General features: G+C 41.4%; 2 protein-coding genes across 6 annotated transcripts; both read left to right on the forward strand.

The window, feature by feature from the left end:
- The first annotated feature begins 296 nt into the window (after positions 1-296).
- On the forward strand, positions 297-11099 carry rnf180b (ring finger protein 180b). Of its 4 annotated transcripts, none has more exons than XM_085793938.1 (8): positions 297-440; positions 1428-1514; positions 3455-3550; positions 4035-4778; positions 7647-7775; positions 8790-9003; positions 9099-9224; positions 10386-11099. In XM_085793938.1, the coding sequence occupies exons 2-8, from the start codon at positions 1458-1460 to the stop codon at positions 10571-10573; spliced, it is 1554 nt and encodes a 517-aa protein (XP_085650064.1). In that variant the 5' UTR covers positions 297-440; positions 1428-1457; the 3' UTR covers positions 10574-11099. The 4 variants fall into 4 exon arrangements, with proteins under 4 accessions (XP_085650064.1, XP_085650062.1, XP_085650061.1 ...); XM_085793936.1 differs by having other exon boundaries at positions 314-440; positions 3452-3550; XM_085793935.1 differs by having other exon boundaries at positions 318-440; positions 1395-1514; positions 3452-3550.
- A 3122-nt stretch (positions 11100-14221) lies between these two features.
- Positions 14222-19602, forward strand: rgs7bpb (regulator of G protein signaling 7 binding protein b). Of its 2 annotated transcripts, none has more exons than XM_085793949.1 (6): positions 14222-14438; positions 14743-14915; positions 15521-15651; positions 16560-16719; positions 16832-16902; positions 17665-19602. In XM_085793949.1, the coding sequence occupies exons 1-6, from the start codon at positions 14304-14306 to the stop codon at positions 17754-17756; spliced, it is 762 nt and encodes a 253-aa protein (XP_085650075.1). In that variant the 5' UTR covers positions 14222-14303; the 3' UTR covers positions 17757-19602. The 2 variants fall into 2 exon arrangements, with proteins under 2 accessions (XP_085650075.1, XP_085650076.1); XM_085793950.1 differs by having other exon boundaries at positions 16581-16719.
- The last annotated feature ends 737 nt before the right edge of the window (positions 19603-20339 follow it).

Genomic DNA, 20339 nt, shown 5'->3' on the forward strand with positions numbered 1-20339 from the left:
AAATTCTGATCTTTATTAGCCTATTTAGTAAGTAATTAAACAATGTAAACGCACACAAAGATGGGACACTATGATGAGGTTAATTAATAGCCTATGCCAAAAAAATGCCTTAAAAAGAAGCTTAGGCTATACTCTTTAACATGTCATCCAAACATCACCAGTGTTCATTTTGTATTAATGACGTGATTTAATATTTGCACCGACGTAGGCCTATTATATATTTCATTTGCTGTCAATGCTCACAGAAAAGCTGGAAGAGATTATGGACGGACCTCGCTCGTAGGATTTTTGGTCCCTACCGCTGTCCGTAATCCCCCCCACATTCCATGACGTCACCGCCCCGTTTAAAGCGGAAAGCTAATGTAACTTTTTGTTGTTTTGCACAGTGTTTCCATGGTTTTCATCTTTCCCGCAGCTCCACAACAATGCAGAACTGTCAGGTAAGCACACTGTCACTATAAAATATATTCACATTAATAACAGGATCATTGTCGCGTTGTGCAGTGTGTTATTTTCCAGCGAAAACGTCGCGAGAGAGGCTGTCTGTAAGGTAACAGTAAAGTAAAATTCCTTTATTGTCCCGAAACGGGCAAGTGTTTTGCAGCAGCTGCTTCAACATTTAAAATACATGACAGGCAACAAGGACATGGAAAGACAAAGAGACAAGGAACACAGCACTACAACAATGATGGCAGGTGAAGAGCAACAGCTAACAGCTAACAGTAAATTGTTTCACACTGTTTATATCGATAAACACAGTGCATTAACGCGACTGAATGAAATGTCACTGGAGTTTGACGAGTGTGAACGAGGAGGCAAATCCTGTCAACCTGCTGGAGTCGACACCTGAGTGACACATCTATTTTCTCCTCAGCCTCAGCCTTCACATTTGAAATTCCTGTACCCAAATACAAACTATACATTTTTTTTATAGTCGTGCATTTCCAACTTTGTAGTAGTGGTTTCAGCATGAGTGACGTTACCCAGGACCTCAGGCCTTCTCCCAGGATCAGAGCTAGACCATGCTAATGCTGTCATGGTTAAATGAGAGCAAACCCCAGGTTGTGTAGCAAACGGTTCTGCTACAGAGATTCAGGGCTCCACAGCCTTTCTAAAACATGACCAGTGCATTGTCTTTATGAACATGTTTGTTTAAGTGTCTGGTGTAGCCTTTCTTGTTTGAACAATTTTCAAAGGTTTATCAACTATCAGGTTATGTTCCACATGCAGACAGTTTGGGCAAAACAATTGCAACACAATTGCAACAGATTATAGTATGGGGCGTACCAGTTTTTCTTCTTATTTTTTAATATATTAAAGTTCTTTTTGCGAGGTCTGTAACGCAGACAAGGTCACTCTCAACACAGTGTGTGCATGTGCACATGGGTTTACAGTTTACAGTTGCTGACTGTTATCACCATCACCAGAGCTGGACCACAGCCTGAGGACAGGGAACCATGCTGCGCTGCAGGAGGTGTCGGAAAGGCGTCATAGACTCAACATGTTTGTCCAGGGTGAGTCAACATTTTAGTGTTTAGCAAGTTTGGTTTAAAGTTGCTGAATCTGTAAACTCAATGTTGCATACTTTCCTGGGCCATTCTTTGGTCAGTAAGGTGTCACTGTGCTTCTTGTTTCCTGTTGCTGAGACATAAAATCAGTTTTCTTAAATGCTTAAAACTAATTTTAAAAACTGATTATTGTAAACAATTGAACGCCAATACAACATTCAGTCTCTCCAGTATCTGTTTTTCTTCATGTACAGTTAAGTTTTGCGGTGTTGTTCAAACAAAATGAGAGATTTGAAGGCATAATCTATCTGGGCTCTCAGGAAAATCGGCACGTTTTATATTTTGACATGTCTATGTTAAGTGTATGAGGTTGCAGGGGCGGATTGGCCATAGGGAGTACCGGGAGTTTTCCCGGTGGGCCGGTCACTAATGGGCCGATAGGCGGCCGTTTTTTATTTATTTATTTAACTTTTTTTCCGCCATGCCTCGCCTTGCCTTGATAACTGTTGTAACTCTCCCGGCCCAGGGAGAGAGACATATCGGCTCGGCCCACAGTGCTCAGCTGCAGACTCAGCAGAGAGGTGACGATTGGCCTAGTGGCTTGTCTACCTGGCCCAATGGCCCTATGAGAGGCTACAGAGGCCCAGGAGTCCCACCCACGCATGTTCTAGACCCCCCCTCGTCCAATCACTTTTAATGATGAGGAGTCATGATGAGAGAGAGAGCGAGAGAGAGAAAAAAACAAAAACACCAGCGCACGAAAACGGAAAAGAAAAGAAAAAACAAACGCAAAGGCAGCGCCGAAAAATGGAGGAAAGTAACAGAAAAAGAAAAGCTCTAGCAGCACAGACTGCTGAAAGTACAACAATTACGCCGATCAGGGGCCGCCTGGCCTGGCTGGAGCTAGAAGCACTGATGCTGCAGCTTCAGCAGCAGGTCCTTCACGTGAGTCTGAAGAGAGTGAAGCTCCCGTTACCACTGCCCTTATGGTGCAGGAGGAGGCTGAAAAAATAAGTGTTGAGGAAGACTCTCCACCATGTGAAGGAGGTAGTGATACCGTGTTAAGCAGGTATGTGCTTAACTGTGTGAATGGTGTGGATAGACATTCATAAAATGGTCCAGAACGGTTGCTATGAACTTTACTTGACATAATAAATAGCTATAGCTAATAACTCTGATGGTGTGGTGTGTTACAGCTAAATCTAGTTATCTAAAGTATTGGAAAACAATAACTATATTCATATACTATCCTGATTAATTGATTACGGTAGTTGATTTTATTAAAGTGCCCTCACTCAAATTTGGTCATGAAGGACATTGAGCTAACAACTTCAGTCATGGTTTATTGTCCTTTCTTTCAAATTAATAAAACACAGGTTACAGTAGGCTAACTACTGTTACAGTAAAACATCATTCTGCATACATATTACTCATGATGCAGTACACAAATTACAAGTAGCCTATTTCTTGTCATGCTTCATTGTCTGTACATTATGTTGAGCTGTACTGTCTTTCTAAGATAAAATTAGTGTTTGTCCATTTTTCAGATCATTGTACTATTGTTTTCCATACTTTAGCCAACTAGCCACAGTTCTGATTGCATGCAGACTCATTATGTGCATGTAATCTTGTCCAAACTTAACTTATTCCACAATATTCCTCTACTTTGTTGTATATTGTATATTGTTTAGTAGTGGTGTTATTAAGAGCTTGTGTGTTTGTATGTACATCAACGGTGCTAGTTGGCAAAATATCCGTGCGCAGATAGTGGGCCGGTCTGGACCAAAAAGTCCAGGGCCAAATTTTTGTCCCAGTCCACCCTCATGTAAAAGTCAGAGATAACAGCTTATGCATCAGTCATAAACACAGTTCGGTATCTGCCTCAGAGAAACTGGGTCTTATGGGAAATGTCCTTATCGCCTTTTTGTCTTCTTACACCGAAGCAGGTTGAGGCCACAGGTGAAAGCTCGTGTGCTGTCTGCAGCATTTGGCACGTGAATGTTGACACGCTGCCAGAGTGGATACTGACCTCAGTTCACCAGGTAAGTATGTCAGCTTAGCAGTGAAGTGCGTGTCATGTTACATGGTTGAGTTTGTGGCTATCAGGGGAAGTTTGGCAAACGTGAAGGAATCTTAATACTTTCTGAAACCACTGTGTTAACTGTAAACATTTTAATGTTTGTCTCATGTTGTAGATGCTTTTTCATAAATCTTAATTGAAAACTTAAAGTAAAAACTTATACAAAAAAGTCATTTATGAAGCAGAAATTTTAGGTTTTTTATTTTATTTTACATTTTGTGGAAGTGTTGTGTGTGTGTATATACGTATTTTTGTTCAGTTTTTATATAATATTTATTGTTTTCGAGAGGTTAATGGAATTTTTCAATATTTAATTAAATTTTTAAGAAACAATAAAATGAAGGAAATACATTTCCAACCGTATATTTTATGACACAAAACTTTGAATGGATGTTACCTTTTATTTTGAAAATGTTGTGATTTACATATCTGTGGTTCCTGTCTAGGCTCAGTGGACTGTAGGAAAACTCAACTGCCAGAACTGCGGTGCTCGCTTGGGCGGCTTCAATTTCATCGACTGCAGTAAGTGTCCCTGCGGCCAGGACGTCACCGTTCACCTCAACAAAAGCCGCGTGGACCGGGACCATAAGCACAATGTTCTCATCGTCCAGCCGAAGAGGACGAGGTCAGAGAAGGGACCAGCTGGCCTGTCAGCAGACAGCAATCAGAACAGTGAAGACAGACACGAGTCAAACAGAACTGCACTTAACCGTGCTGCTGTCATGTCCCACATCAGCCCCGCAGAGGTGTCCAGTCCACTGACTGACAGCGGCAGCACCCAGTCGTTCCCCTTCAGTCCTCTCTACTGCATCTCTCATAGGAGAAGGTGCAGTTTAGAAGACGACGCCACCTTCAGGCCTTCCTGTTTTTGCCCTTCAGGTCTTATGGACAAATCTGCTCTTAATTTGAGGAGTACAGGGACAGATGAGTCCACACGCTCATCCGCCTCCCATCCCACAAGTCAGCAGCCCGACACGGATGGCGAAGCCTCGGTCGAGGCCGTTGCCTTCCGTTCATTCGCTCCTGTGGGGAGACGACTGCCTCTGGACCAACAGCTGTTGCAGACGGTGGAAAGTGTGGAGTCTTCTGCGGAGACCACAGCTGTCCACGAGGAGGTCTCCGATTCGACCCTGTTCCTGAGAGGAAGGACCGTCTCAGACAGTGTAGCTGAGCAGGAAGAGGAAATGGTGGTATGTTGCCGCTCTTTTAACCACTGTTGTCATCTGTTGTCATTCAGTCGCAATTTCCACACCGTCACGTCACAGCCAACGTTAACATTAGGAGCTGTTCACTTAGCAGCTTGAAGAAATGTTGTGAATTCAGCATCAGACTTAATTCCTTTACTCACCAAGAGCTTGTCTCTTGTGGTGGAAACAAATACCAATGTCAACTCTGACATTAGCATGCAAAAAAAGTAGTTCCAGCCCAGCTCACTGTCACTGTACTGTAGGCTCCAATCTGCCCTGATGAAGCAGCACTGTTATATGTTATAACCTCTTGTCTCATATATACAACGATGGCCGACACTCACTAAACACTGTGTTTGGTGTTGGAGCATCTGTACAAATAGCTCCTTTAATTTCAAGATATTAAAGGAATAGTTCAACATTTTGGCAAATTGGCATATTTGGCATAATCCCTATAGTTTTAGGAGAAGGGTTGTTACCTTTAATTGTTGGTACAAGCTGTTTTTAGAACGGCGGAGCAGAGCCGCAAGCTGCTCAGAGCTATGCTACGGAGACTAATAGGATTTCTTGGTTCCTCTCATCAAACTCATCAAATACACAATCCAACAACTCCAAAACGCTCTCGTGAACAAGTTGTGACCTGCAAATTTACCACGCTACAGTATGAGATAATAACAGAACGTTACGAGACAGTTGTTTTCGAGGTAAATTCATGCAAAACCGCTGATGCGCGTTCCCGTCGGGGGCAGTTTTTCGGCAAGCAGTCTCTGTATTTGCCTCAAAAACAACTCTGTCTCGTAACATTACGTTCTTATATAGCGTGGTGAATGTGCAGGTCACAACTTGTCCACGAGAGCCTTTTGGATTGTGTATTTGATGAGTTTGATGAGGGAAACCAAGAAATCCTCTGTAGCATAACTCTGATCAGCTTGTGGCTCTGCTCCGCCGTTCTAAAAACAGCTTGCACCGACAATTAACCTTCTCCTAAAACTATAGGGTTTAGGGCAAATGTGCCAATTTGCCAAAATGTTGAACTATCCCTTTAACAGTTTCTTTTGTAACTAATTCTACCGGTATATGAATTATTTTAATCCATTAGTTTCCCGTGTAGGACATAAAGGAAGTATAGGAGTATACACGGGTAGATTTCCTGCATTGTTTCTTGCAAGCAAACTGACCCTCATTTGCTATCAATGACCACTTTACAAAATCAGAATATAAAAATATAGATATAGGTATAGACAGGGTTCAAACTTAACTTTTTTGCTCACTGGCCAACTGGCTAGTGAGCTTTAAAAATCTACTGGCCAGAAAGATTTTTTACTGGCCAAAAATGATGTATAGCTGTTTTGTATATTTTTCATTGTGTTGAACTGTTATAATACACTCATAAGCATATTTTTGTGTGGAATAAAGGAGTCAAGTTTGTCTTTTTTCCCTAAAAGGTTTATTTTAGGGCTGCACATGGTTCACCGTTTAACCATTAACCTATAACAAGAACTTGACCGAATAATACTATCAGTTATTTATATATATTTATTTATTAGCTCCTTATGTCGTCAACTCATGGGGGCGTGTCGACATGTGCAGACTTCCACTGCCTTCAGTCATATTATTTAGTAGTTAAAAGTTTCACAGGAGGACTGACACTGTGCACCATGAAGGAAGATCAGACAATAAATGTAGCCTACACGGACATAGATGTGCATCACCTGTAATAACGGCGCTGCAAAAAAAAAAAGAAAGAAAAAAAAAAGACGTTGCAGCTCTCCTGCAGCTCCACAGAGGAGCTGTCAGAGGAGCTCTGCTGCTCCTCTCTCTTCAGTCTGGTGTTTGGCTGCACTTTCAATAAGAGAAGTTCCATATGAGCGTCTCAGCTGATCGCGCTCATATGGAACTTTTCTTATTGAAAGTGCAGCCAAACACCAGACTGAAGAGAGAGGAATACACACGTGCGCCGCGAGCGTTGTAATCGGTCACAAATCATTGCTATATGGCATGTTGTCATGTTGTTGTGAGCTTTAAGATCTGCACGACACCGGCTCACAACCCAAGCGTCACAGCCAGGTCGGGAGGAACAGTAACAACAACGAAGTAGCTGGATTTTTTTCACTCGCCAGAGTGGCCAGTCAGCCGGCTTCCTTTACTCGCCAAAGCATCAAAGTTAGTCGCCACTGGCGACTGGCGACCGCTAATTTTGAACCCTGGGTATAGACATAGATTTAAGTACAATTTAATAGGAATTAGTGTGACTTTTACAAGTGATTCTATTTCACACAGTCCTGACATCTGAAAATAGATGGAACAATGGCAGCATGTTACAGAATCCCTAGAAAGATCACTTTCTTTCCCAGGCTGCAGAAGTAGTGATGCTGCAAAAGACCAGTAAAAATAAATATACACACATATTATAGTCTGAAGAAAGAGATCAAAATGTGTTTCTTTCATGCTGGAGTAAATCTAGTAAAGACCTGATTTCCATGACGTTCATGATCCCCACAGGATGGATGTTGTTGTCTACAGTGACCTCCTGACCTTTTTTAGTGAGACATTAGGTCAACTTGTCCTTATGTCAAAAATAAGTGGGCACATTCCCATCACATTTACTGATGACTCTGTTCCCCAGAGGCTAAACCTTTACATGTCAATTACCCCGTGACCTTTCCTCTCCCTCTCCTCCATTCTCGGGTCAAACTCAATCGTTTTAGCTTCACTAACAATGGAGCTCAGACCGTCAGTGTCCGGTCCAATTTGTTTATTCAGTGTTGTGACAAGAAAATGCATGTTTTGCAATAAAGCTGCTGTGGTTAAATCATTGCTGTTTTATGCTGATGATGATTCCTTGTGTATGTGTGTGTGCTACCTTCACAGCCTCAGGCCTCTGCGACCCCCCCGGCCTCAAACAGCCTGAGCAAAAGGGAGAAGAACCGTCTGAAGAGTCTGAGGAGGAAACAGCGGAGGAGAGAACGGTGGCTGCACAGTCAGCTGAAGCAGGAGCAGGTCAGAGTTCACACTTCACCCTGATACATGCAGATGTGTCAAACTCAAAACTGCTGCATACTATTTATCCCTCTAGTTTATACACTCACACATACAAGTTTTGAAAATAATAGAACAATATTTCTTCTGTTCTTAAAGAGTCGGTACATTGCGTTGAGAGAAACAAGCTATTTCATCAATGTGCACCTCATATGTAAAATACAGTATTAAGAAACCGAAAGACGATGTAATTATGATATTTGAGTTTTATTTATTTTCACATGCAAATGCAGGAATATATCTCTGTGTAAACATAATGGTATATTATGATTTAAAAACATTTAGTGACATTCATTTTTAAATATAATTAGTAGAGTAGGATCATGACACAGTTCATGAACAAATAGTCTGAAAGAATTTACAATACAATTTTTAAATAACAAAAAACTGAAACTAAAAAATATATATAAACAATAACACACAAGCAATTTTTAAAACACATAGTTCCACAATTAAAACAGCCATTTTTCCAGATAGGAAAAACTCTATAAGGGAATGTTTAAAGCCTTGTTTTAAACTGTGGATCACATAAGACTAAACATTTCTAAAGTGCTCTGTAGCTTCTTCCACTGATGGACCACCTGTATACTAACTGATCTGACCAAGAGAGATGTGTCATTTACCCAGAGGAGCTTCCTAAATAAATGGGTATGAGTAGATGTCAGAGAGATGATGAGTTCAAAGATTTAAGGGATAATTCAACATTTTGGCAAATTGGCCCATTGCCATAATCGCTATAGTCATAGCAGTAGGTTTGTTACCTTTATTTGTCGGTGTAAGCTATTTTTTGAACGGCGGAGCAGAGCCGCGAGCTGCTTAGAGCTACGCTACAGAGGCTAATGGGATTTCTTGGTTTCCCTCATCAAACTCATCAAATATAAAATCCAACAACTCCAAAACGCTCTTTTTTAATTTAACTCCATTGTGGAAAATATTCCAAGTTTTATCCTTCTGCTGTGTGTTGTTTGTGTGCAGGCTGAGAGTGTGACACTGTTGGACAGTGAGGAGGAGGACAGAGAGGGTCTGACCTGCGCCGTGTGCCTGGACGTTTACTTCAGCCCGTACAGCTGTAAGCCCTGCGGACACGTCTTCTGCGAGCCGTGTCTCCGCACGCTCGCCAAGAACCGACCCACCAACACGCCCTGTCCCCTCTGCCGCACCCTCATCTCGCACACCAACATCCACAAAGGTCCAGCGTCCTCTCTCTGCATTAACAGATGCCGTGTCAAACGTTTTGCTAGTGTCGGTTTCTCACCGTGCTGTACGGTTCTCGTTCCTCCTCAGACCTCAACCAGACCGCCAAGACCTTCTTCCCAAAAATCTACCACAACCGCAAGCAGCAATTCCAGAACGCCCCGTGTGCGAAATGGCCTCTGCCGAGCTGCCGCAAACACTTCAGAAGCTTTTGGGGTGAGAAACGGTGAAAATGTTGTGTGCAGGATGTGAGCGTGTTTGTGTCTTGTGTGTACATTGATGGTAGTTCCATTGTCAGTGAAGTCTGTGGACATGTGGAAGGGAAGAAGTGTTTTTTCCATGCTAAGTGTGTTTCCTTGTCCTGACCAGGGCATTGTTTGCAGGGAACGAAAGATAGGTTATTGGTTTTTACCTCAATATTACATTTACAAAGCGATTTACAATAACAACCCTCAGGCCTTAGTTGGTCCAATGATTTACTCAAAGCTGTTAAAAGACAAACAAGTCATGAACAAAACCTGAAGCAGAGCTGTGTCCAGTTAATTCTGTTACTCCCTACATAAGGAAGACCTCATCAAACGTTAGGCACTAGAACTGTTTGATAACAGTGGTGTGGCTAAGTATTCAAGTTAGCGTTATCACTAACAGCTATTTACTGACCAGTTTGGATAAACATTGCAAGTTCAATGTTGAACTTCACTCCTTAACTCTGCTGTAGCTGTTTCCAGAAGTGGAGAGACACCATTATTGTCTATATCACTCACAGTAACCTCCAGTCTGTCCTGAGGGTGTCGCTCTGCTGAGAGGGTGTGTAATAATAATAATAATAATAATAATAAAAGTTATAATAATAATAATAATAATAATAATAATTTGAATTTATAAAGCTCCTTTCAAGAAGTCCAAGGCTGCTTAACAAACAATACCAACATACAGTAGACACAATTAGTGGGCGAAGGACTGCAGGAACAAGTGCCTCTTAAGCATAGATTTAAAAGAGTGGGTGGGTGCTCAGCGAATTGTCAGAGGGAGCGAGTTCCACAGAGTGAGAGCTGCCACACTGAAGGCCCTGCTCCCAAAGGTGCTTGTGCGGGGGGGATGGAGAGGAGACGCCGGTCTGCAGACCACAGGTTCCGCGAGGGACGGTGAGCATGAACGAGGTCCTTTTAAATACTGAAGGGCGAGGGCATGAAGAGGTTTGTAGGTAATAACCTCTCGTTAACACAACAATGGATTAAGCCCCTTTTCAGTCTACAGTCAAAGCCCCCTCCCGAACCGAGCACATGTTCAGCAGCTATAGGGAAATTCACAAATAGCCCCTTTAATGCTACAAGTAGCTAAATCATACTGAGTAATATGTACTGTGTTTCTCTTCAGGGTATCAGAGACAGGCAGCAACAGCAAGGAGACGCTGGCACTTTCCTCACGGAGGCGACGCCGTAGACATCACCGACATCCGCGGCTGGCTCTTCTACATCGGCCTGGTCATCGTCTACATCCACTCAGTCAACTGGATCCTGGTTTTCTTGATTCTTTGTTTCCTCATGTACTACTTTTTCTTTTGAAAACACACCTGAATTTGCCGCGGCAGATTTAGGCGTCTTTTCTGGTGGAGAGTCGCTTTAAAGCAGTTTTCATGTGTTAACATATCTCACAGATAGCAGTGAGAAACACATAGAGGAGCCTTTTTATTTGTTTTTTTCCCCCTGTGTTAAGTGCAATGATTTACTTAAAGCTGTTAAAAGACACACAAGTCATGAACAAGACCTGAAGCAGAGCTGTGTCCTGTTAACTCTGTTACTCCCTACATAAGGAAGACCTCATCAAGCGTTAGGCACTAGAACTGTTTGATAATAATTGTGTTTATTAGACAAAAAATGATACTGTTATTCATATTTTCAGAAATAGCTCAACATTTCTTTCTTCTCTGAGTTACACGAGCAGGTCAATATGATCTCAAGTTAAGTCGGGAGCTGGAGCTGAGACAGATGAATCTCACTTAAATTCAGTTGAGTTTAGACTGGAATCAAAGAGAAACAGAAAAACACACCAACCAACACCTCCACAGATTAATCAAGTGTTAAAGCAGAAGTAAGCTAAGAATTTTTGTGTTAATATAAGTCTTAGTAGTTATATCTTCCGACGGCAATCACTTACATAGAATGTTTGGTCTGAAACACGGGTCTGTCAGTCACTCTGCTCTGCTGTAAGCCGAGGAGAAAACTTTCCTTGTATCCTACAAGTTTTATCCAATGAGGAGAGAGAACGGCATAAAGGGGCGGCCCTCTGTGTGTGCAGCCAAGGGATGCGCGTGAATGTGGTGACGTAGGGACGAGGACCAATAGATCCATGACGAGGGCGGGGGCTGCTAACTCCATCGGCTGACAAGAAGTTATGGTGCCTTCAAGGCAACTCGTAACTCGTGTTTTCCCGACCTGTGAAGTCGTACCAGTTCGATCTGGTACGAGTTCACGGGTTGGAAGTTACGAGTGGCCGTTATAGTGCACTTTCACAGGCAACAGGTCGGAAAAACATGAGTTACGGGTTGCCTGGAACGCTACAAAGTCGTAAGTCGTGACTTGAAGCTGTAACTTACGGTTTCAAAAGCCTGCCTGGAACGCAGCATTAGCCAAAACGACCGGTTCGCTTACTTCTGCTTTAAGTGAGCTGTTTAAAGGTGTTGGTTAATGTATGTGTGTTTAGTTTAAAGCAGACCTGTTTCCTCCTGCTTTCAATCTGACTCATAGATATGATTAATAATAATCTTCTCATCTAACTTTGTTAAATAAAGCAGATGTGTTTATTTTCCAGTGATGAGCTATCCCTTTAATGTAGCCACGACAGGAAGCACTTTACTAAAAAAAAAAAAAAAAAAAAGCGATCCAGCAATAAAAACACAAATCTGTGAAAACTCAATGTGATACTAATTAACCTCTTATAGCATCAGTGTGAAAGAAGTTCAGTGTGTGTGCTGTACAATGGACTGATGTAAAATTCAGATATTTTGAAGTGAGAGAATCTGATGAGAACGTTTTTTTTATTTTATGTGCATGTTTACAACGTGAAGGATTACTCAGGAACTGGCTGAGTGGTGGATAAAACAGGGAGCAGGAAGAGCGGACACATGTAAATGTGTAAAATACTCGCTTCAGTATAGTGGCCCTCCTCAGTCTGTGTCCTCTGTCTACAACAGGTGTGTCATTTGAGTATGCACCTGTGCATTCTTTATCTCAACATACTGTCAGATGTAGTATTTTAGCTCAATGAGAAAAAAAAATCAACAATAATAATAAAAAAGTTTATTTTGTTGAAAAAAGAGTAACTAATGTTAATGTGGCTTATTTTTCAAACTTTTCATCCAATCCAATACTGATATGAAGTGAGAGGAGATGGGACCAGAGTATTGAATCATTGCAAATAAAGATCTGTCTGAATAGACTATTTAAAAGTGATAAAACCCTATTTTTTTCACTCCTCTACATTTCTAACACAATTCATGACTGTGGTCCTCTGTAGTGTTATGAAATGACAGGAGGTGTGTGTCCTCTGTGTGCCGGATGTCAGAAAAACAAAACCACAACAAAACAAAAAAACAGAATTTGTTCCAACAGGTAAAGTGCTGTGTGGTAGTCGGTGATGTTCTCATAATCATGGAGAGGTCGTCCCATCTGCCTCTTAATTTAAGATTTATGTTGTGATGAAATGACTCTATGCACTCTCACACTCTGGTCATGGTAAAGCTGTTGTTTTCAAGGTAAATTTGTGCAAAACCGCTGATGCAAGTTCCCATCAGGGACAGTTTTTCGACAATGCATTTGCCTCGAAAACAACTCTGTCTTGTAATGTTCTGTTATCTCATAGCGTGGTGAATGCGCAGGTCACAACTTGTCCACGGGAGAGTTTGGGAGTTTTTGGATTGTGTATTTGATGAGTTTGATGAGGGAAACAAAGAAATTCCATTATCTTCCGTAGTGTTGCTCTGAGCAGCTTACGGCTCTGCTCTGCCGTTCTAAAAATATCTTGCACTGACAATTAAAGGTAACAAACTACTGCTAAAACTATAGGAATTATGGCAATGGGCCAATTTGCCAAAATTTTGAACTATCCCTTTAAAATGGCAAAACATACTTTTTTGAGGGGATGGTGGAGACCAAACCACAGCTAAAAGGAGAGGGAATAGATTTACAGTCATCCACACCAAATGGCCCCATAGAACACTTTCAGGTGAAGTGTAACCTTTATCTTTAGTGCCAGCCTACTTTTTTTCTCAACCTCTGAGCGACCCCTTTTCCTACAAGCAAGTCTGCATTGTATTAGGCCAGCTGAATCAGGGAGAGCTGAAATCTGCATTTAGACACATATTACACACTGTTTTCTGCTGATCCAGACACAGCAGCACTCAGCTCTGTCTCTGTACCAGTGTATGCTAACTGGGCAAAAGGTTAATCTGGACCCACTGCAGGCCAGACCCTGACTAAACCTGACACCACGTCAAATAACACAAACATGTAGCCTAGTACAATAATGTCTGGGCTGCTGCCTGTCTGCTTGTCTTGGAGTTTCTCTGCCCCCTAGTGACCAAACGAGTAACTGCAGCTTTAATCAAAGGTTTCCACACAGCAGCAGCAGCATCCAAACTCCGGCCCCACACTGATGCTCAATGTGTTCACGTCTGCAGCACAGCACGGAGAGCCTTTATGCAGCTCTCTACCCTACTATCATCACTATCAAGGTCTTAGCAGCAAATGCACCGACGTGTCTTCTATATAGTGTCCTGCCCCACAGAGGAGGAGAGAGGACAGCCTTGCATGTCTGTTGTTGTCTCTGGACCTCCGGTTGCTCTTAAACAGTTAATCGCCAGTCGGGAGGGTGACGACTTGTTTTGCTGTTGGCTCTCTCTGAATCCTCCTCACACGTGAGCGCGCGGCGGAAGACGGAGGAGCCTCCCTCTCGGCCTCCCTCTCGGCTGAAGGTGACTCTCCTCTCGGCTGGGATGCAGAGGGAGCTGCTGGGGGTCCGTCCGGCCCACTACACGGTCCTGCTCCGGGGAATAACCACACACTGCCACCGCGGTGCGCTTTAGATATATATATTAAGAAAAGAAAAAAAGAGCGTGCAGCGTCCAAGAGGCTCTTTTATTTTCCTCCTCACCTCGGCGATCAGAAAAGAGGAGGGGAGGGGGGGCGAATCTCCTTCTCTTTTATTTCTCTCTCTCTCTCTCTCTCTTTCTTTCTCTCCCCTGTCTCCTCCTCTCTGTCTGCGTCGGACTGGGCTCCGGTGGTTGGGTGTGCATGAATGTGTTCTGCACCGTACGGGCGGAAAAAGCGCCCAAGATCTGCAGGGAGCAGCATCTTCCCCGTCAGTAGAGGCGCGCAGACGGAGCCCGAGCGCAGGGAGAGCACGGAGGGAGCTGTGGACGGCAGCAGGATGGTGAGTATAGCCTATACTGAAAACACCGAGCGTGGATATACTGTAATGTCGCTGTGCACCAGAGGACAGGCTTATGCACCCACCAGATTCTTATCATGATGCAGCAGTGGCGCAAAAGGGACAGTAAACAGGTGCAGAGTATCCTATCCGGCTTGGTAATGTTTTTATTATTATTATTATTATTATTATTATTATTATGGCAATCTGTCCGTAGATTGAGGATGCATTGTTGGGCTGTGATGGTGTGTTCAGGCTCATGCCAGGAGAGTCGGTGTTGACGTTTTTTGTTTTTTATTCTCCCTAGACTGTCCAGGAATTCAACACCCTGGTGGCACTGTATCGGGAGCAAGTCATATCCATCGGGGAGATCTCGGCCGACTGTCCGTCTCTGCGCGCTCAGATGCACCACACGCGCTCCAAAGGATGCTCCATGGCCCGGGCGGCGCACCAGGACCTCGCCGTCATCGCGGTTTCAGGGTAAGAGACAGGACCCCCCAAGTGTGCAGTCCGAGCTCCATCAGTTTTGATGAGAACATGGCAGCTGTCCATCACTGATATTATTAGTAGCCCTGATTTTCCCACTTCAGTAGAGAAACGTCCCTCCAGGCTGATAGACAGCAGTGAGCTACATCTCCATCTCTGTGTGGCACTTTGCTATACAAAGTTACACAGAGACTGACACGAAAACAACAAATCAGATTGCAGAAGAGAAATACACATTGGTATTCGTCAATAAGAAGAGAGGGGACTGTATTCCCACACAAGCTCTGAAAGGAGAAACTGTCTGAGAAATAATTTTTCTTTATGGGAAATAGTTTAATCAGCAGTGTTTTAGAATGTATTGGTGGAAGTGAATGTCAAATTATTGAAATCCCAGGACAAGGGTAGGTAGCAGCTCCACTCTGGGTTTGTGAAGTTCCAAGTGTTGTTGACTTGATTTTTCTGATCAGTATATTGAAAACTATTGGAAAAATATCTGCAGCGTATTTCAGAACTTCAGCTCCCTGATGTTTTTTCGTTTTCTTTCTCTGTTTTCCTTCCTCGCCTCCTTCCTCTCACCCCTCCTCTCTGTGCTGCTGCAGACCGGAGGACGGAGAAATCCACCCTGAGATCTGTCGGCTCTTCATCCAGCTGCAGTGCTGCCTGGAGATGTTCATAACGGAGATGCTCAAATCCATGTGCCTGCTGGGGGTGCTGCAGCTACACAGAAAAAGTACCATCACAATATCTTTGTTCCGCCATATTTAGAGAGACGAGAATTTCAAAGTATTAACCCAGATAAACTAATTTTCACTCAAGTGTAATATTGTTAACTGGTTCATTCTGTCGTCACATGGGTGTAATCATTGTGTAATTTGTAAACTAGGTGTTAATATCCGTCCATTAGTCCATCAGTAAGATAAGAAAAAAAAGAGCAATTTAAAAGCCTGATTTAAGAAAAAAAGGTTTTATGACTTGACATTTTTGTGCAAATCAAAAGGTTGGCCAGGGTTCTCTGATGTGAGAAATCTGATTAATGCTGTGACATTAAATTAGCAGACTGTCTCAAATGCATTAATAGACTCCAAGTGCAGTTACAAATGCATTTCAGATCTATTTTCCTGACTATTTTCCTGCTTGAAGTCCAATCAATACAACTTTTGTTACTCAAGTGTCATAGGCCTACGTACATTGCATAAAATTTTTTTTATTTAACCTCATTTTATAGAGAGAGAGGGAGAGAGAAAAATGAATGAGTAAAATAAAATATTATCATTATAAATGCCATTGGATCAAGCCAAAATTCGAAGACAACTGTATTTAACCACACAGTGGAGGGCAGCAGAGAGCTGTCACCAGAGCCAACATTTACAGAGTTGCTACAATTCATTTTCTTTCTTTCTTTTTAATAATATAAGATTTAAAAAAAAATCTGTTACTTGTTACTTGTAAATTAAATTAAAACTGACATTTCTGCTACATTTTCATTTCAAAATCATCTCCTTTTTAAAGTTCAATTCTCAAACTCAGCCAATGTAGGCCTACATGATAGCATTTTGACAGGCACCACCGTTCCTATTTCCATAAGGATTTATAGATGTGGTAAGTCTGTTGTATTGATCGAGTTGTTGGTATTGACAGCATCTCTGTTCGGCCCTGAAGGAACAGATTCAGAGCCGAGGGTGGACTTCAGGATGGATGAGAGCTCTGACGTTCCCATCTTGGAGGACCGATCCTCTTCTCCCATAGACTTCCCTCAGGAGCAGTGGTTGGTGGGAAATGATATTGAAAACATAGAGAGGTACAGTGACTTGCTTTTTGTCAGCTTACACTGTTTCGGATGGAACTTAAACTGTGTTGTCAACTCATGAGTGAACCAGACTGCTGAAACATTTGTTTCTCTGTCTTCACAGAGATATGCGAGAGATGAGAAACTTACTCAGCAAACTCAGGGACACAATGCCATTACCACTGAAAAACCAAGGTATGATATGTTAGTGGCAGATGATATTCATAATATCTTTAATGTGAAATAAATATTGTTCAAGACAATAAAATCTGAAAATCATTCAGTTGAATAGTAGCTGATACCATACAAGTTTCATGTAGGTGTGGGTGTTGAATAAATTGAAAATAAATGTTACTGTGAAGCCCAATAATACATTTTCTTGGTATAGCTATATACAGTATCAGAAGTTAATCTCAGCTTTTTTTTGTTATGATAGAACTCTATGGTTATACAGTACCTCTAAAATGATTAAAGTAGCAGTTTTGGGGAGATTAGCTTATTCAATGTTTATATTATTTTCAATTGTGCTGCTTTCAGGGTTTGTTGTTGCTACACAGCCACTACGTCAGAGCTTTGTGCCGTTCACAATACACAAGGTTTTAATACATCCTCTGCGCAGCACTGCTTCCTCAGAGCAGCCTGGATGCAAATGTAAAACTAGAGTCTAAATTAGCATTGCTACCCACATTATGTTACATCATATTGTGTTGTGTTGCATTGCGTTGCTTCCGTTCCGTTCCGTTGCCACTTTCTTTATCTCACTACCAAATAAAAATAATTGGGGTAATTTTAGATGGGTGGTGGGTGTCTTTTACGTTTGCACAGGGCCAAGACTATGTGTCCCTATTTCCAATCCTTAGACTAAGATACTAAATGAAGTAGCCTTTTCCAGACAAAACAAAATCAGCATTTGTGTTGTGATAGAAAGACATAATGACATATTTTTGTTTGTTTCAGATGACAGCAGCTTGCTGAATCTAACTCCACATCCATTGGTCAGACAGAGGAAGAGACGTTTCCCTGGACTCTGCTGCATGGTGTCAGGCTGAAACAGCAGCACTGCAGTCAACACACATGCAACTGGACATTAATTTTAATTCAGTAATTCATTTTTTTTTTTAAATATATACAGTATATATATTTATTAAGACATTATTTAATCTTATATAATTTTATTCTCCATTTATTTACTTTTTTTCTCATCTGACCTGAAATTGTAATTCTGTAGTATCTATCTATCTCTTATTCTTTCCCATGCCTTTCTCTTGAGTTTGGCATATTCACTTGTTAGGAACGTTTTGTTGTTTAAAGTCCCAGCTCTGGTTCAAAATAACATGCACAGTGCCCCGAAGAAGGACATAGTGGCAGCATTGTGTTGTGTTAGCCTGGTGTGTTACTGGTCAGTAGGCTAATTGATGAGATAAAGCAAAATTGTTGACCATGGCAGATTTGGGTGCAGCCAGATCAGGCTAAAGATGTATCGTACTGTATGTGCACCAGGGTTGGCTTCATTTCCAGGGTGCTTTTTAACCACAGACACTCTTGCATTATTCTTTTTTTTCTTGCACATTCTCTCTCTTCACTCTAAAACATTCAGTTTAATGTTATTTTATATATTTAAAGATAATAAATGTATATATCCAGGCTATGCACAGGCATTCTTAGTCTCCAAGGTGTACCACTGTACTTGTGTCACACCTCCATGTCTGAATACTTTACAGTGTGAAATGTTTTAGTCTGAACAACTCTCTGATGTGTTTCCTTTGAGCATCATTCAGTAGAAGCTCCCATGGTAATCCAAAACATACCTGTGTGGTTTAACACTGTGTAGACAAAGCAATTCATCCACAGTATTATGGAGCGCACACATATCTGGCTCCTACATTTCTCTACAGAAAAAGTGTGTAAAATAAAGTGTATGCCAGATGAGAAAAAGTTTCAAAGCGCTGACAAAACTTAAACTTAGATGTCATCAGTCTCTTTGTTTCTGCCCCGACAACGTCAGTGACACATGATGATGTTGGTCAGTTAGTCTGTTGAGTGATTAACCTCTAAGTAAAGTACCAGACAAAGAAAAGTAAGAAAGTAAAAGAAAGTACTGCCCATATGATAATTCCTTGTGTGTAAACCTTTTTTGGTCCAGAGGATGAATTCTCACGACTACATTGATCTCATCATCACCAGTAGTATACATATCCAAAAAAAAAAAGGAAAGAAAGAAATAGATTCATTCATTAATCCCAAGCCTGCTCCCCAGATGATGAACCCTTCTTATCTGAATGACCTCTTGACCTTCCCTCTTAACACTATCATCAGGGTTAGGTTTACTTTTTTTTTTTTAGCTCGCTCTAACTCCCCATGCAGCTAAATCATCAGTATGTTGATTGTTGAGTATTTTTGAGGGTGTAACCGGCCTTGCAGGCTCTAGGGGAAACTGGGTGTTCACTGTTCTGCCCGTCACTAGCAGTCTTCCCGGAAAAAAGATTAGTTCAGCTTAGTTTCTTTTGTTTTTCCATCACAAGGGCTTTGCAGATGTTCCACATACAGAAACAGCACAAGTGGAAAAAGCCACACACACAAAAAAAAAACGAGCAGAGATCCACTCACAGAGGTTCGTCATTTGAATCACTCTACTAGAGCCATTTTCACATTGAATGTAAATTGTGCAATGTAAATTGTTAATTCGTGTTGGTGAAGATTTTCTTTTTTTTTTTAAATTACTGTGATCTAATGTTGTGATGTCTAAATTGCTAAATTCTTTCTTCAGGCATGGATTTGACTCAGACTAGACCATGTGTAGTTAGTGTGTCATGAAATGTAGAAAATCCACAGCTATAACTAGAATGTACAGCTTAGGACATTTTATAATGTGAATAAAGTTTTATATGCAAATAAGATGATGTCTCTTTGTTTGTTATCTTGAACTTCTTTCATGGAACATATCAACTCTGGAAAAAAATTATCTTTTTTCTTTATTTTTTATTGTGTAAGATAGAAGAACAACATGGACAAAACGTTTATGAACTTATGCATTTTACATTCAATATTTATTATATAGGTTATTCAGACATTCTGTAACTACAGTAAATGCACCACTTTACCCTATTAAACCAGTAGCCAGCCAAAACAACATAATTTATTGATTATCATAATAGATAAATAAATAGATGCATTAACTAAACTACAACCACAGAGTAAATGATGTCTGTTGAGTTGGTGATGGTAGGAGAGAATTATGGATATTTATATAATAGGATGGACAAATAATTATTACTACTAGGAGATTTGCTTATAATGCTCTATTTCAACATCATACCCAATCATGAGCATTGTTGAGACCGGCCCACTGTGAGCTGCTGGAGCTGGAGACCATTTCAGGGGTGTTACCCATCTTCACTCTTGTTTCCCCTTGGAGGAGAGAGGAGTTTTCCATGGAGCTCACTCTGAAGTCAACCTATTAACTCACACATCTGTCTTCCACTATGACCGCAAAATATCAACGACATATAGAAGTCTAATGGCATTAATTATCACATTAAGGGACAGTACAAATGTTGGTTTTAAAATACATCTTTAAAGACCTCACCTTGAGCATTGAAGTAATTAATTGATGAAAAAACATGATAAGCATC

This window comes from Trachurus japonicus, chromosome 12 (assembly GCF_045865225.1).
Source record: "Trachurus japonicus isolate A0001 chromosome 12, Traja_1.0".
NCBI classification, from domain to species: Eukaryota; Metazoa; Chordata; class Actinopteri; order Carangiformes; family Carangidae; genus Trachurus; species Trachurus japonicus.